At 40.2% G+C, this 18,722-nt stretch overlaps 1 protein-coding gene across 4 annotated transcripts in view; it reads left to right on the forward strand.

The window, feature by feature from the left end:
• The window catches only part of pik3c2a (phosphatidylinositol-4-phosphate 3-kinase, catalytic subunit type 2 alpha), a 138,374-nt gene that overhangs the window by 32,244 nt on the left and 87,408 nt on the right, over positions 1 to 18,722 (forward strand). For all 4 annotated transcript variants that reach the window (XM_053623267.1, XM_053623266.1, XM_053623265.1 and 1 more), the window contains 2 exons: positions 8,047 to 8,147; positions 8,411 to 8,571. In XM_053623267.1, coding sequence (XP_053479242.1) covers positions 8,047 to 8,147; positions 8,411 to 8,571 — 262 coding nt within the window. The remainder of the gene's footprint in view (positions 1 to 8,046; positions 8,148 to 8,410; positions 8,572 to 18,722) is intronic.

The raw sequence follows: 18,722 nt of genomic DNA on the forward strand, positions 1-18,722 counted from the left end.
AATAATAGCCAGCCAGCCCCAGGAAATGCCTCACCCCCTTTTTGGTCTTGGATTTCGGGCAGGCTGCAATCACTGCTGTGTTATCATTGCAGATGCACCTGCCCATGACCCAAGTGGAAGCCCAGATTCCTTACTTCCACCCCTCTGATTGCACACTTCCTGGGCTTGCTGTGAGTCCAACCCAGCTTAAGAATCTCAGGACAGTTCTCAGATATTGTAAATGCCTCTGTAGTTATTGCTGTAAATGATTCATCTAAATATGCAGTGGCTTATGCATTGTGCATATGCATCTGAGGCTTCAAATGAACCAAACAGAATGCTGACAAATGGGTGTAACTCAAATGGAGTGGAAAAGGCCATTTTCACTCGAGATATTGGCGTCAAGGGAATCTGCCAATACCCCTTTAAGTCTAGTGTTGAATAAAAGTGAGCCACAGCTAACCGATCAAGTTGTTTTATCAACACATGGCATTGGGTACACATCAAATTTAGACACTGCATTGACTTCTGCACAAAGTCCTCACAAAAATGGACCGATCCATCTGCATTGGGCACCAAGATGACCAATAACACCATTTACTATGACGCTCCTTGATTACTCCCATGTCGAGCATAGCCTTGAGTTCTTCCTGAATCATGTTTTTGTTTTTTTTGTTTTTTCTTCCCCCCCCAGGTAACTGGTATGGGCAGCTGTATGCCTCCACACCTGGGGGAGTCTCAATGCGGTGTTTTGAAATTTTATAGGCTTGTCTCTGGTCCCAGCTCCTCCCTCTTGGGAACAACTGTTGTCAGAGTCACAGGAACTGCCTCTCTTCACAGTTTCAGGAGATTGAGTTGGTAAATTTGACTTGCGTTGCCTCTAACCATTTGCCTGTAGCTAAATTCCTGTAGCTAAATATGTCTGTCATACAGTCATTCTTGGGTCTGACACAAATTCTTCTGTGTTTTGCTCTCAGGTCCAGAACGTACTGAATTTTGTTTTTGCACTTAGAGGGTACCTCCTCCCAATTTTTCCTCATGCCAACTAAGACGCACGAAACTTGCACCTGTACAATAATTTGAATGTGGAAAACCCTATGGAGGCTTGTGGGACCTCTTGTACTGCAAATATCAGCGGTTTAAGCCGCTTATCACAATTCCAAGCATCTCCAGCCCATCAGTCTGCAGATGGTAAATAGTGGCGCGAATCGATTTAATCCACAATAATTGCATACAGTTTGAGAAGTGGATGTGAGATTGTACCCTGTTCAGTCAGGATCTCTTTTGGGATCCCGACTCCGGAGGTAACATGGAAGAGTGCCTCCAGAATGCTGTATGGTTTCTGGGTATCGTTGCATAGTCCATTAAAACTAACACAGAGATGCACTCGTGCGTTCCATTCTAATGGCTTGACAAGGTCCATGCCGATTCTTTCAAAGGGTACATCAATTAAAGGAATAGGGTGCAATGGTTTTGGGGTGGCTGGCTTATTCACCAGCTGACATTCTCAACATGCTACACACCACCTGTGCATATCATTGTGTGACTGTTTCCAGGGGAAATCCCTGAGGGGACCCTCCATGTCCCCCTTACGCGGAGTTAACATCAATGGGCCCGGCGTCCCCAGCCAATGCTGTGCACATTCCACACCATGCCTTGCTACTGCAGGCCCCGTCCACAAACATTTCTCTTAAAGCTTGTTCACACCGGGACACCCCGTGTCTAAATCAATGACTGTAAACGGGAGTGTTCACACTCGCACATAAAACGTGTGGTGTCAGAGTGTCATTTTTTAACGTCTCTGGGTCCTTGTTTTTTTTTTTTTCTTTGACGTGCCGTGTTAGAAACTGCCCAACCAATGAACGTGCGTTTCTGTTCTCGTGCCCGGAGAAGCTGAAGTTGCATAAAAACCACAACTTGGTGCCACTCGAGCACAAAACTGTCTTTTCAAGCACACTTCGATACCTGCAGAAGATGACGACAAAGAAGACGCAAGCAAGAAGCTAAACCTGACTCCGTTAGAAATGCATTAACATCTGACTATATACAGTATATAAGTTTGTGTCCAAGTCTGCTGTTTCTATCCACGCTTGCCCAATACACAGTTATCACTGCAACTGCTCAATGCAGCCAAACTTTTTACCCTGAAGAGTACCGCAGTATCTCTCTTCAAAGTATCTCTCTTCATTCTCTGTGTTGCTTTCTATACTAAATAGCATTGTTTGTTTGTCTCTTCCCTACAAATGTTTCACATCTCTGCTCAACGATAATCCATTGATTGATGGTCCATTGTATTTATTTTGCACCTGGCATATATTTGCATATAATTCAAATAGCTGAGTGCCCATTATTGCGTCGTTGTATTATCATATTGACTACAAAAAAGACTATTCATACCTCAGTCAATGAATAGTCAACACTTCGTCAACACTTCATCAATTTGCAGGAACATTAACATTTTTGTCACAACAATAGTTGCCTTATGCCCACCCACCCCCTCCCAAAATTTTTTAATTAAAAAATACAATAATTTGGGTCTTCCCATGAGTATGTGAATGCTATTGCTGTGACTTTGATATAATTCAAATCATTACTTATTTAAAAAGAGTATATTGTTTAAAATTAGAACTTTGAGAAGTTAGCTTTAAAGAAGCATTTGTTGCAGTGGCCAAATCACCAAATACCTTACATTTCGCAAAAGTGCATACATGCTTTAACTTTGATAGAGCATTTTATATAAAAAATATTATAGATCAGTTGCAATGGAGGCAATAGATATGATTTCAGTTTTATTTAAGTTCACAGAGAAATTATATGTAAAGAGAAACATTCATGATACAGCTTCAGCTCTTGTATCAGTCGATGGAACTCCGGATGTTCTTCTCTTCTCTTAACTATGGGGTGTATTAGATATCGGCATCTCTTCAGTCATCTTTCCTCATTCAGCAGAACAATTATTTCTTTTTCGCTGGTGCTGCTGCTGCTTGAACAATCCATTTTCTGTTAGTTAGTTCGCAAAAAGTGTGTGAATTACGTTTTGCAAACACGTAAATACTGGCTCTATTCTTCTCAGTGATGAGCGGTGTCAGAAACGAAAAGTTGTGCAGAGCCACCTTTTTGAGGAGGCAGGCAGAATTCTAGCAGAGTTCAAACTTTCAAAAACACAAATCAGAACAAAAAAACAAACCAACTCAAAAGGGTCCATCATGAACTCACTGTTTTCGCTCCTTGAAGTTCAAGTTCACACTCCTTGGCATTTGGGTGTGTGTGGGTGTCTGTGTGTGTTGCATGCTCTGCCAGTTTGATCACTCACTTTCTCTGTTTATGGCTGTCACTGAAATCACAAAGAAACACAAATCCCTAGACTGGCAGTAACAAGACACAGGTGAGATTCATTGCGTGTTACCTGTCGGTTCAACTTGCCTCCTCTCCCTCCTCAGCTGATGCTCGACCACGCCTCTGCTTCCGTAAAAGCCTTGCATCTATAAACTGATAATGATCAATTAAATAAAACCTGAGTTAGGAAAGAGCTGTATAACTTTTTGTACTCTATTTAAAAGAAGGTCATGATGACTTAACAAAATCTGCACTATGGTCAGGCAGCACAAGCAATTAGACAAAACCCTGATCAGAGGCCAGTGGTAGATCATTTACCAGTCTAACTAGTGCTGTCTCAGTACTTTTAATGAGACCTAAATTCTGACTGAAAGATTTAATTAAAGGTATTCCTAGGCAAGTGTGAGCTTAACTGCTTTGATAGTGACTTTAGGATTTTGGAGATAAAGGGAAGATTTCATATTGGCCTCTAGTTTCACAGTGTCAAGTTTGGGTTTTTTAGTCAATAGCTTGATAACTGCTACTAATGATTTAGTTACATAGCCAGTGCAAAGGAAGGAGTACATTATTTTTAATAGAGGATTGATTTCTTCTGATAGTATCTCTTTGAGGAAGTATGTAAAAGATCTAATGTTGATCTTTTTGAAGAGTGACTTAGTTTGGGATGTTGGATTGGAGTAAAATATTTTAATTCTACTATCCCACCCTTCCCCATAGCCCAGACATGTGAAGAATATGAGAGATTGTTGTTAAGTACTTGCCCGATATTCCTGCAGCTGTTGTTATGTCTCTTGGAAGTTTTCTTCTTGTCCTTTAGTCAATTTTGGAGGGATGTCCTGTTCTTGTTAATGTCACTTCGGTGCCTCATTTTCTGAACTTTTTGATGATCTTTATTTGGGGTTAATCAGAATCACTATGGCGCACGGTGGCTTAGTGGTTAGCACGTTTGCCTCACACCTCCAGGGTTGGTGGTTCGATTCCCATCGTGGCCCTGTGTGTACGGAGTTTGCATGTTCTCCCCGTGCTGCGAGGGTTTCCTCCCAGTCCATAAACATGCATGGTAGGTGGATTGGCATGTCCAAAGTGTCCGTAGTGTATGAATGGGTGTGTAAATGTGTGTGCATCAAAGGAGCCTCCCCTGGCGCACCCTGGGCAACGTTCAGTATCATACTGCTGAGTGGCTAATCCTTCCACCACAATGGTTCCACTATGAAGTGAAACCTCGACATGAAAAAATCAGAATCAGAATTACTTCACTTATCACTGGTTTGATAATTACTTTTAAACATAAGTTTAATGTGATTGGTTAATTCTAAGCGTAGTCACATACTTCATTATAAAAGAGTGTGCACACTTATTCAACTACATTATTGTTTTTAATTAAAACAACGTATCTAACTATACTATATCTACTATAATACTCAGCGAGGTGTACAGGGATATATCCCCCAATAATAATCAGCGAGCGGTATATATCCCCAATATAATCAGCCGTATATAACCGAATATAACCATTTTTTGCACTCTTGTCAGTGCACTTTTTAATGCACTTTTTTTGTTGTAGGCTTCAGTGTGTTAAATTCTTTCAGCAGTCAGTTATAGGCCTAACATAGGCTATTCAAGGGGGGCTCAAAGATGACCACATAAAAATATTTTTATTTTACTAATTTATTTATTTAAAGTTATATTGTGCCTTTTTGGTAGCCTATGCCTGCTGGAATGAAAAAGATGTTCAGTGTTAAATATATTGAACTTCTAGTTTTTGTAATTGATTTTTTTCTTTGAAAAGCAAGACAAAATAATAAAAAGCACATTTTGACTAATTTATGCAATGGTGAAAAAAATGGTTAAATAAATGAAAAAAAAAATGCGAAAAAACGTGTTCGGAATTCGGCCTTTGGACAAGTTTTTTTTAATTATATTCAGCTTCGGCCAAGAATTTTCATTTTGGTGCATCCCTATCCAGAAGGCTTTTTTTTTTTTTTTGTTCATATGGTCAGCCGCAAATAGGGCTGCGCGATTATGGCCAAAATGATGATCACCAATAATTTTTCTCAATATTGAGATCACGTTTATATATCGCGATTCTTCATTGCTTTTAGGAACAACATTTTTATTGCACTTTCACATTTAAATAAACAGAATACTGCTTTCACCTCCATGTTGTGCTACATTCCTGCTAATGTACAAATCTTTGCCTCAAATCACCTAATAGAGTGGTGCAGGGATGACGTCATTTCGTACCAGAACCCAGAAGTTAGCATCCCACTGGTTCCCTCGACAAAAACCCAATAGGATGTTCCCATAGGCTTTTGGATTATCGCAAAAAATAAGTTCTGTGATCAACAAAAGTTTACAATACTAACACGTTTTGTCCCTCAAGAGAATTTTCACAAATGAACACAACTTTTATGAAGCTTGAAGCCTAAATACAATCGCCAGAAATAAAAAGCTAACCGTATGCTATAAACAAACTACACCACGGTCGCTCGACCTTCCGACAAACTTGATTTAAAAACATTTTCCATAATATGGATTTACTCTGTGGATGAATCTTCATCCATGGTTTTTTGGGGGGTGAATTGTGCACAGCATACCTGAACCAGTTTATCTGCAAAGACTTTTCCTGTTCTGTGTGATGATGTTTAATATCCCCGACAACGTCTGTAGTCCCATTTAGCAACATGTCAGTGTCCTGATTTCCCCTCGTGCAAGCGCTGGAGCTCACAGCGTGCTTCTGGGTTACTTGGTGACTTTCTACATGTGCATTTGTTATGATTTCTGTCCTGTCTCTGCCCCTGTATTGTCAGTGGTTGTTCCCTTATGTGTCATCATTATTCTCAGCTGTTTTGTGTTCACCCTCAATTTCGTTTGTCATTTAATTCCCTCGTGTCTCTTTGTTTGACGCAAAGTATTGCGTGTACTAAGCTTTTGTTCATAGTTACACGTCTCATAGTTTTGATCCTGTTCTTGACCTCGTTGTTAAATGGTAAATGGCGCACTTATATAGCACTTTTATCCAAAGTGCTTTACACTGTGTCTCATTCACCCATTCACACACACACCAATGGTAGCTACCAACCCTATGATTGGTGGACAACCTGCTCTACCACCTGAGCCACAGCCACCCTCGTTTGTTGATTGTTGTTTAGCCTAGTTTATGCCGTTTGCCCATCGCCTGACCTTTTGCCTGTTTTTGACCACGCTATTGTCTCACGTTTTGGATTTGTCTGCCTCTCTTCAATAAAGCTCTTATATGCCCTTGCATCCATCCTAAACCCTCATTACGTGACAGTTAGCATCCGCCTTTTTCAATACACTTAAAAGCTTTTTTTAAAAATCATGAGGGGGGTTTTACTGGTGTGTTTTATGTAGTAGAATAAAACGTGAAAAATATTTTGAGCTTTGGTTCACCACAGACCTTATTTCAGGCTTTTAACCAAAATCCCATTCAAAAAACCCATTGAATTGGGATGATGGAACCAAAGGGAGGAAAATGCTAAATCGTTTCTGGATTTTGGCATACAAAATGATGTCATCCCTGCGCATCCGAACCAATTTCCTCTCAGCCGAGGGTGACAGTTTGGGTCTTCTTCCTTGGCAAAGTGGCTACACTTCCCAATAACTTGTACTTGCGTACAATTGTTTGAACCGATGACCTTGGAATCTGCAATTGTTTAGAAATGGCTCCAAGAGACATTCCTGACTTGTGTAAATCCACCATCCTTTTTTTCAGATCTGCACTGTGCTCCTTAGACTTTCCAAAAGTACTATGGTCAATCAATATCTGACATAGTTTATCTTGATTTCCTTTCTTTCTTTCTTTTTTTTTTTTTTTTTTTTACATAAACTGCACTTTTAACAGGGTGGGTAGACTTTTTGTATCCACTTTTTATATAGACCAAATATTAATCAGTGTAAACACCATTTGAAAATAATATTTTTAAAGAATATATTAACATTTTTATAGAATGTTTTTAAGCTTGCTCACACTGTTTTTTGTGCTGCTGTTACTGTGAACAAACCCTGCTGTGAATGAACATTTTTTAATTCTCTGACTTCTGGAGACTTTTGTGCAATTGCAGCTGATAAAACCAATGATTCCTTATAGCGTTTGTAGTCAAATTCAAAAATGACATTATACTAATTCTGTTCTAATGTAGTACTCTTCGAGTTGTCATTGCAATATTATCTTTTGTACTTTCAAAAAGTACTTTTTGAATTCTGTATATTGTATACATTCTGAACATTTTGAACAGATTATTTGTGATTACTGAGTGAAAATTTTACAATTTAAATGAGGACTACATCCATCTGGTAATAAAAAAAAATTCAGAATTATTTGTCATAAAGAATTATTCAGAAGAAGTGGAAATGTGTGAATTATGGTCTAATGAGATATTTATTTATTTATTTATTATTTTATTTTTTATGTCTATCACTCTTTCACATCTTGCCTTTTCCTGGGTTTTTGGTAACCTCCATCCTCCCATGTCATTTCTATGGAATGTCTTATTGGCATACTAAACATGATTCACCTTGGTGCATGGTGTCAATAGAACTATTAAGTAAAATTTGCATTTTAATAATTTGTTACTAATTGGTATTCATGGTATTATTCATGACAGGATAGGGCTTTGAACATCACATGCCTCATACACCCTTTCCCATGCTGTATAGTGCTGACCAGAGTTACCCCTCCCCCTCCCCCTCCTCATGTGTGTTTTACAGGTCACTAATGAAAGTGGGAATGCACTTGGAAAGAGTGCCATTTTACAAGAAAATTGGGGCCAGAATTTTGAAGTCTTAGCATTCTGTGAAGATATTGCGAAGTAAGTCATTCAAAGTGAAAGGTGAATTGTGTGAGCTTCTGTGTTTTTATTATGTATGTGACTTCTATAGCCATTCTTCTAGGAATTCAATACAAGGTCAGGAAACTGTTTTAGCTTTTGTGATGTCATGAGATATAACGTATTTTACCATGTCACCTGTGTTATTCAGTGTTTGCTAAATCAAAGCCAGTATTTGATTGCAGATTTTTTTTTCATGCCAGTCAGAAGGTTTTAACTATGTATCTGTTTATTCTCTTTTACAGACTAAAAGCAAAGTTTCCATTTGATGATCATTCTACCAATCCTGGATATGTTTTGAGTCCAGTGATCTCTCACAGGGAGGTAGGGGGAGACAATAGTAGCAGTGTGAAAGTTTCCATTGAAATTTTGGACTCCCAGCAGCCTGTGACCTTCACCTGCGATGGTAAAAATTTCTATTTACAAATTTTGTTACCTACAGGCTAGGTCCCTTGTGTTGAAACTTTCTCATTTATCTTTGATTGCTTATTATGTGCTAGCAATACCACATTATCATGTAATACCATATTTCCAACTAGGCTGCCTTCAGGTCCTTCTTGGAAGTTCATGTGTTAGTTTGGTGGTGGTCATTGACATGCTGTGTGTATAAGTGGTTTTGGTCAAGAAATATGCATAAGTTTTATGCAAAATTTTATGTTGCCAACTAATCGATTATGAAAATAATTGTTAGTTGCAGCCCTAATTTGCAGGTGTTAAATGATTAAACCTGCAACAGTTCATAAGGTTTGCAGAGTGTCTGTAACATAAATGTAATGTCTTGGACATATTATGACTAAGGAGATAATTCAGAGTGCCTCCACAGCATTGTGTGCTGAGGAGTCTGCTTCTAGGTATTGTATTGTATAATTTACCAGAACATATAAAGTAGTATCCCACACTGTCTCTTTTTTAATAACCAGACGAGGTCAATGCACCCAATTGACTATGGATAGCTCTCACTTAGTCAAAGATGTGCAAAGATGTGTCACATGACTGCTCCAAGGGGAGATCCCCAGGGGAATCCTCACTGAGTGCAGGGAAGTGGGAACCAGAGTAGTGCCTGCCTGGTCGGGAATATTTTTTCTTTACTTACAAAACAATTGCCGGTGACTGACAGCATCTTTAATGGGTAACGCAATCTAGGAATTATATTAATCTTAGGCATGCAAATTCTTCCCAGCCATTTGATGGGCTTGCTTCCCCTTCTGAGCAGTTTGTCTTTAATGTTTACTAGAATTGGACTGAGGCTAATAGAGTTGATGGAGAAATGGCAATTTTTAGAAAACATCTGAGTGAAAGAGTTTGCTGTATGTATGATATTTATGGGTCCTATTTCCATGGTTTTGGTTTTAGGTAGATTTATTTTAAAAACCTGATGTATACTATATGTCCAAATGTATGTGAATACCTGATCATCACACTTGTATGTGGGCCTTCCCCAAACTGTTGCCGTAAAACTTGGAAGCAGACAATTGTTTAGAATTTCTTTGTATGCTCTAGCAATATGATTTCCTTTCATGGAAACGGAGGGGCCTAGCCCAAACCTGTCCCAACATGTTGCAAACCTATTCCAGCACAGTGCCCCTGAGCACAAAACATGGTCCATAAAGACATGGTTTACCAAGGTTGGTGTGGAAGGACTGGAGTGGTCTGACCTTAAACCCACTGAACAATTTTGGATGAACTGGAATGCTTCTCGCCTAATGTCACTCATTCTGACTGAATGAGCAAAAATTCCCACAGATATTTTCCAAAATCTAGTGGAAAGCCTTCCCAGAAGAGTGGATGCCATTATAAAAATTGTGTGCAGCTTTAAGTTCAACAAAAATAAACCTAGCATTTGTTACATTTAGCCTATTTTGTAGTCCTGTATGAACCTTAATTGCTTATGTTGTCTGACATTGAAGCAGGGCAACAAAACATTCTTGTCTGATGCATCCCTAGCTTGCCTTGTCAGTGCTTGCCAAACAAAAGGTCTTTCTGCAGTCAGTATTTTCCAGCTACATTCACTATCATATTAATGATAAGTCCAATATAGATGTAGTGTAGACTGCAAACATTGATCTCAGCTCAACAAAAAAAGAAACGTCCTCTCACATTCAACTAGGTCTGCAACTAACGATTATGTTCATAATCGATTAGTTGGCCGATTTATTTATTTACATATTTATTTATTTTCGATTAATCGGATGGAGGGGAGGACGGGGGACAAACCTTCAGTACCATTTTTTTCATTCATTTAAAATAAAATCCACTGTTAAATCCAGTGTTACAAATATAAACTTAAGACTAAAACTTTACACTGCTGTTTGTCCAATTATATAAGACTGAAAAGAACCCGATACACACACACAGTTAGGTCTGCAAATATTTGGACAGTGACACTATTTTCATAATTTTGGGTCTGTATGCCACCACACTGTATTTGAAATGAAACAACTGTGATGCAATTGAATTGCAGGCTTTCAGCTTTAATTCAAGGAGTTGAACAAAAATATCATATGAAACATTTAGAAATTGCAACCATTTTTATACACAGTTCCCTTATTTCAGGGGCTCAAATGTAATTGGACAGATTACCATAATCATAAATAAAACGTTAATTTTTAATACTTTGTTGAGAATCCTTTGTAGGCAATGACTACTTGAAGTCTGGAACCCATGGACATTACCAAACGCTGGGTTTCCTCCTTTATCATGCTTTGTCAGGCCTTTACTCCAGCTGTCTTCAGTTGTTGTATGTTCTTGGGTCTTTCTGCCTTAAGTTTTGTCTTCAACAAGTGGAATGTATGCTCGATTGGGTTGAGATCAGGTGACTGACTTGGCCATTGTATAATATTCCACTTGTATGCTTTAAAAACTCCTCCTGCTTGGAAGCTATTCATGCCCATGCCATCACACTTCCTCCACCATGTTTTACAGATGATGTAGTATGCTTCGGATCATGAGCCGTTCCAAGTCTTCTCCATACTTTTTTTTCCCTTCCTGTCATTCTGGTACATGTTGATCTTGGTTTCATCTGTCCAAAAATGCTTTTCCAGAAATGGCCTGGCTTTATTTAGATGTTTTTTGGCAAAGTCTAATCTCTCCTTTCTATTCTTGAGGCTTATGAATGGTTTGCACCTTGTGGTGAAACCTCTGTATTTGCTCTCATGAAGACTTCTCTTCATTGTAGACGTGGATAATGATATGCCTACCTCCTGGAGAGTATTCTTCACTTGGCTGGATGTTGTGAAGGGGTTTTTCTTTACCATGGAAAGGATCCTATAATCATTCACCACTATTGTCTTCCGTGGACGTCCAGACCTTTTTGTGTTGCAGAGCTCACCAGTGCGTTCTTATTTTTCTCAGAATGTACCAAACTGTTGATTTGGCCACTCCTAGAGTTCCTGCTATCTCTGAGGGATTGAAAAATTTTTTGCAGCCTAAGGATGGCCTGTTACACTTGCATTGAGAGCTCCTTTGACCACATGCTGTGGGTTCACAGCAACACCTTCCAAATGCGAATGCCACACCTGGAATCAACACCAGACCTTTTACCTGCTTAATTGATGATAAAATAACAAAGGAATAGCCCACACCTGTCCATGAAACAGCTTTTGAGACAAATGTCTAATTACTTTTGGTCCCTTGAAAAAGAGTAGCCTACATATTAAAGAGCTGTAATTCCCTGTAACACCCTTCCTCCAATGTGGATGCATTTAAAGAAAAGATGAGAGACTGCACTTTAAACCTATATTCATTATTAACTGTAACTTGAATGTATTTTGGTAAATAGCCAAAATAACAAAACTTGTGTCGGTGTCAAAATATATATGGACCTAACTCTGTGTGTGTGTGTGTGTTAGATCGAAGTCTGATCTTCATAACACGTTTGTGGAAGTGTATCACGGCAATGAACAAAAGAGATTTCTGAGGACCTCAGAAGTTGTTAATGCTCATCAGACAAAACCATCTCTAAAGAGTTCATTAAAGCTTGGGAAATTAAGCATTTCAGCAGCTTTGCTTTCAATATCTGGTGTGACCCCTTTGTGTAGCAATTACTGCAACTAAACTGTAGCTCTTCAGTACAGAACAGCTTCAACTTTGGGATATTGGTGGCTATCCTCACATGAACTGTTTGCTTTGGGTCCTTCTACAACAATTTTATTGTATTACAGTCAGGACTTTGACTTAGTCATTCCAAAACATTACATTTATTCCATTATATAACATTATATACCATTCATTGGTATATGACTTGCATGCTTAGGGCTGTTGTTTTGCTGCATGACCCACTTTCTTTTGAGATTCAGTTCACAGACGGATGTCCTGACATTTTCCTTTAGAATTCAGTGGTATAATTCAGAATTAATTTCTCCATCAATGATGGCAAGCCATCCTGGCCCAGATGCAGCAAAACAGTCCCAAACTATGATACTGCCACCAGCATGTCGCACAGATGGGATAAGGTTCTTATGGTTCTTAAGGTTCTTTCTTATGCTGGCATGTAGTTGTTTCCTTTCTCCAAACGTAACACTTCTCATCCATCCACAAAATCTTTTTCCAATAGCCTTCTGGCTTGTCCACATGATTGTTACTAAACAGCAGAAGGGCAGCAATGTTCTTTTTGGAGAGCAGTGGCTTTCTCCTTGCAATCCTGGCATGCACACCATTGTTGTTCAGTGTTTGCTGATGGTGGACTCATGAACACTAACATTTAGCCATTGTGAGAGAGGTCTTTAGTTGCTTAGAAGTTAACCTGGGTTCCTTTGTGACTTCACAGACTATTACACGTCTTGCTCTTGGAGTGATGTTTGTTGGTTGACCATTCCTGGGGAGAGTAAGATTGGTCTTGAATTTCCTCCATTTGTACACGAAGACTGTGGATTGGTGGAGTCCAAACTCTTTAGAGATGGTTTTGCAGCATTTCCCAACCTGATGAGCATCACCAACTCTTTTTCTGAGGTCCTCAGAAATCTCTTTTGTTCCTGCCACTTCCATGACAGTGGTGGATCCCCAGACATTCCCAAGCCAACTTTTCTCAATTAATTGAGAGGAGCAGCGGCTCTTCCAGATTGTTGTGCTCCTAACTCTTTCATGGAGAGTAAGCCCCATACTTCTGATCTTTATTCTTCCACCGTAGTGAGCTCATGAACATATAGGAGGATATGGACACAGATTAACTGGTAAATGCCCAACCTTATGCAAAGCCAACATCTGTCAAAATCTCATTCACCCCTGCAGCCTTACCACAATATAGGGTTCTATTCACTATAGTAACCTCAGCCACAGAGCTAAGGTGCGCTCACACATACAGTGACGAGCAGCAACAAAGTGACTGAAGACTATTCCTTTTTAAAGAGAGCTAGTGAAATGAGCGACAGTGACTGCTGGAGATTAGATGTGAGCATGTCCAGTGAGACAACAAAGTTTAGAAAAGTTTAACTTTATGCAAATTTGGAGTGACTTAGTACAGTGACTACCAATAGGAATGAAGGCAGAAGAGCGCACGTGATCTGTAGCCTCCCTTGTGCATTAGCAGAAGTAGCGCCATTGTGCCACTCGCCAATTAGCTTAGCTTATGATCTTAGCAAGTTTAAATCAAAAAATTAAATAAATAAAATAATAATCATAACAATAATGAAACACAATCAGGAAACAAATGCAACCTGAGTAAACACACAATATTGTTTATTTATGTATTTTTATTGAAGAAAAAAGTTATCAAACACCTATCACCAATGTGAAAAACTAATTGCCCCCTTAAACTTAAAATCCGGTTGTGCCACCTTTAGCAGCAATAACTGCAACCAGACACTTCTGATAACCGGAAATCAGTCTTCAACTTAATTCTAGGACTAGGACTTACTCATATGCTTTGAATCATTGTCTTGCTGCATAATCCAGTTGCACTTGAGTTTCAACTTACAGATTGAAGACCGGACATTCTCTTTCAGGATTTTCTGGTAGAGAGCAGAATTCATGTTTCCTTCAATTATTGCAAGTTGCCTAGGCCCTGAAGCAAGACAAGTGAGTTTTTGTTATTCCTCTATATAGCTTGCATACATTGGAACAAAATGGTGTTTCTTCAGGACCATGGTGCAGCACAGAACAGTAAGCAAGACTATATAAAGTGCAAATACACAACAATGTGAGAAGAGTGCAAAAAAATAAATAAACAAAACAATAAGTGCACAGAACATGGACTGTAGCTATTTTGTAATGTAGCAGCACAAGTATAGCAGTAATACTGACAGCAAAAACAAGTTCCATAGTATGAAGTGACTGATGCAGCTACTGTATATAAAGTGCAATGTGCAGTAGTACTGAGTCTTACTGGGTTAGTGTGTGCGCAGAGGTATGAGTCTTATTGGGTTAGGTGTTCAACTAGCCCAGGTCAGTGTTGGGAGGCAGCCATGTGTTGAGTAATCTGACTGCCTCAGGGAAGAAACCGTTGCGGAGTCTGCTGGTGGTGGCACAGATGCTCCTGTACCTTCTGCCAGATGGCAGGAGGGTGAACAGTCCATGAAAAGGGTGAGAGGGGTCGTCCACAATACTGATGGCTTTGCAGATGCAGTGGTTGTTGAATGAGGTGTTGTTGGTGGGTAGCGAGACCCTGATGATCTTTTCTGCTGTCCTCACCATCCGCTGTAGGGTCTTGCGGTCGGAGGCTGTGCAGTTCCCGTACCACACAGTGAGACAGCTGGTCAGGATGCTCTCTACTGTCCCTTTGTATAAGGAGGTGAGGATGGGAGGGGGAAGTTTGGGTCTCTTCAGCCCCCACAGGAAGTGGACATGCTGCTGGGCCTTCTTGGCTAGGCAGGTGCTGCTGAGAGTTCAGGAGAGGTCCTCTGTCATGTGCACACCAAGACACTTGGAGCTTTTGACTCTCTCCACAGTTGTTCCATTGCTGTGCAATGGAGAGTGGTCTGCTTGGGTTCTCCTGAAGTCGACAATCATCTCTGTAGTCTTATCAACATTAAGAGATTCATTGTTGTCTCTACACCATTCTGTGAGCTGGTTCACCACCTCTCTGTATACTGACTGATCATTGTTGCTGATGAAGCCCACAACTGTAGTGTCGTCAACAAACTTGATGTGATTAGAACTGAACTTTGTAGCACAGTCATGAGTCAGCAGGGTAAACAGCAGTGGACTGAGCACACAACCCCCGGGGGGGCATGCGTTTAGTGTGGTAGTGCTGGAGGTGGAGTTGCCGATCCTGACGGACTGGGGTGTCCTGGTCAGAAAGTCCAGGATCCAGTTGCAGAGGGAGGTGTTTAAACCCGGCAGGCTCAGCTTTGTTGTCAGTTGTTACGGGATGATTTGTGTTGAATGCTAAACTGAAGTCTGTGAACAGCATCCTTACGTAATTGTCCTTTTTGTCTAGATGGGTTAGAGACAGATGAATGGTAGCAGATATGGTGTCCTCTGTTAAGCGGTTGGGATAGTATGCATACTGAAGTGGGTCCAGTGTGGTGGGATGACTGCTCTTTGTGTTTTATGATTAGCCGCTTGAAGCACTTTATGATAATAGGTGTGAGTGCAATAGGCCGATAGTCATTCAGGCAGGACACAGATGATTTCTTCGGCACAGGGATGATGGTGGTCATCTTGAAGCACACGGGGATAACTGCTTGGCACAGGGAAATGTTGAAGATGTCTGTGAGGAGGTCTGCAAGCTGATCAGCACATTCCCTGAGCACCTGGCCAGGTATGTTGTCAGGACCGGCAGCTTTCTGTGGGTTTACTCAGGACACAGTTTTCCTGATGTCTAATGCAGACAGACAAAGTACTTGGTTGGTGGGACTAGGGGTGGTTTTCCTCACTGGCATGTTGTTCTGTGCTTCGAACTGTATGTAGAAATCATTCAGGGTATCTGGGAGCGTTGGAACCGAGTGGAATATACACCGCAACAATGAGCATGATGGTAACCTCTGGGCGGGTAATATGGTCGGCATTTCACAGTCATAAACTGCACCAATGTCAAACAGTAGCTTGAAACCACAATGGTGTTCCTGCACTATTCACTGTCTTACCGGACTGTGCTGTCAGCGCGATGTGCGGTTGGCTCTGCTAGCTGAATGGCTGCATCGAGAATGCTTTTGTTGAGCCATGTTTCCATAAAAATGAAAGCACAGCAGTCCCTGATTTCACGCTGGGTAGTTAGCTATAGTTTGTGTAGGTCCAGTTTACTGTCAAAGGAGGGAACATTGGAGAGGAGAATGGATGGTAGAGCTGGCCGGCTTGGGTTAGCCTTTAGCTTAGCACAGATGCCGGCTCTCTTTCCGTACTTCCGCTGCCTTGCACACTGTTTCCAGCGCCCTCTCTTCCGGCCAGCGGCATCAGGCAATACCAGTGTCCCAGGTCCTGGTTTGTGTAGTGACCCGAGGTCTCATAGCTCATCTTGCAATTCATCGTTTATTCTTCCTGAACTTTGTTCTCCAGTGTTCAGCAGAATTTGACAGTGGTAGACATGTACAGCAGTGCTTCCAATGTAAATCTGTTTAAAACCTTTCCACATTGGTGTAGACTACACGTAACATGCACTATATTAGTGGACCAGAAGTGGCCGCTGCGTGCTACCGTGCCGCCATCTTGAATCCAAACCAAAATAAAAAAGTCAGCAAAGCATCCCCACACCATCACACTTCCACCACCTTGCTTGACTGTAGGTATGATGTTCTTTTTGTGGAATTCTTTGTTTGTTTTATGCCAGATGTATTGGGACCCCTGTCTTTCAAACAGTTCCACTTTCGACTCCTCAGTCCACAGAACATTCTCCCAAAAGGTTGGAGGATCATCAAGGTATGTTTTGGAAAAATTCAGATGGGCCTCAATGTTCTGTTTTTTTGCCTCGCCACACTTCCATGGATGCCATTTTTGCCCAGTGTCTTTCTGATAGTGGAGTCATGAACAGTAATCTTTATTGATGCAAGAGAGACTTGCAGTTCCTTTTGATGCTGTCTTTGGCTTTTCAGAGACTTTCTGGATGAGTAGTTGATGTGGTCTTGGAGGAATTTTGTAAGGGAAGCTTCTGGGAAGGTTCACTACTGTGATGAGTTTTTCCATTTGGAGATAATAGCTCTCACTATGGTTCTTTGGAGTCCCAGAACCTTTGAAATAGATTTGTAACCCTTCCCAGACTGATGTATTTCAATCACCTTCATCCTCATCATTTCTGTAATTTCATTAAATTTTTTTCCCAGTTTTTTTTCTTTTAGTGTGTTACTGGTTAAGACCTTTTAACCAGCTTCATGCTGTTGAAAAAGTTCTATTTAAATGTTGATTTGATTTGCAGTAATCAGGCCTGGTTGCATCTGATCCAACTTTACCCCATTTTGAGTTTCATAGATTTGGGGAATTAGTAACTACGGTGGCAAAAACATTTTCACACATGCCCAGTTGGTATTGGATAACTTTTTTGCTTCAATAAATGTCTTGTGTTTTACTCGGGTTGCCTTTGTTTTATCTTAGATTTTGTTTTCATTTTTTTTTTTAAACGGTTTAGTATGAGATGTACACACAACCAGAAGAAATCAGGAAATACTTTTTCACAGCACTGTATATACACTGGTGAATTTTATATACAAACTCTCTCCCTTTATAATGTTTAATTTTAGTGGCAAGAAAACTGGTTTGTTGTCAAAAGTGGAATATTAGTTGAACCATCCATGTTACCATGGCAATCAGTAGCAGGTACACCTATTGGCGACTTCATAGCTTGCTGTATGTGTGAGCTAAGCTCTAGACACCAAAACACCAGAGATTTATGACCTTGCCTTATGAATGGTTGGCACGTCCATTCATTTATGGAGTTCCTCAAAGTATCCTTTGGTCGCTCAACAATATCCCTAGTAGAGGTCAGCACTGCCCTTTACCCAATCACAGCACTGTAAGTTTTTCCAATAATCCCAACATTGAAGTACCCCAGGTGCACTTTGGAGTCATTAGGCAGTACCTTCATAACCACATTCTCCAGGAAGGGTGAATACTGTGATCTGTTTTTGTTCCATATTACATATGCACAAACATTCAGTTTTGCATATTTAGACTTGAAATTTCATGGATGCAATTCTCTTGTCCACTGGTACAATCACCAACTTTAAGACCCTCAGCCTGGGACTAAGGAGTGTTCCTGCACCCACCTGAGGCCTGTGTCCTGCAGGAACTCTTGAGAAGGCGAGAGATCACCCCTGATTTAAAGGGTTGGTAACATCTGAGGGGAAAATTTTAATTATTGTGTACAATAAATATTTGCTCATTTATTTGAAGAATGCCAATAATTCTGGTCTAAAAAATTTCTTTTTAGACCACGTACCTTAATTTGAAATCTTTTCTTACAGTTGTGTAAAAAGTGAAACGTGTCGCATAATTTTTGCTGAGAGAAAGAGTGAGGAAAAACTAGTTTTCTGGCTAGCTAGTATTTAGCAATTCCCAGCTTTTCACAAAAACAGTGTATGGCAAATTGAGGTCGCATCTTATTTCTAACGTTGAATGTCTCCACTCAAATGAAGTCATCATTATAGCATCAAAATATACAAAGGCCTTTCTTAAGCAAATTATTCAGGTGCA

This window comes from Ictalurus furcatus, chromosome 4 (assembly GCF_023375685.1).
Source record: "Ictalurus furcatus strain D&B chromosome 4, Billie_1.0, whole genome shotgun sequence".
Classification (NCBI taxonomy): domain Eukaryota; kingdom Metazoa; phylum Chordata; class Actinopteri; order Siluriformes; family Ictaluridae; genus Ictalurus; species Ictalurus furcatus.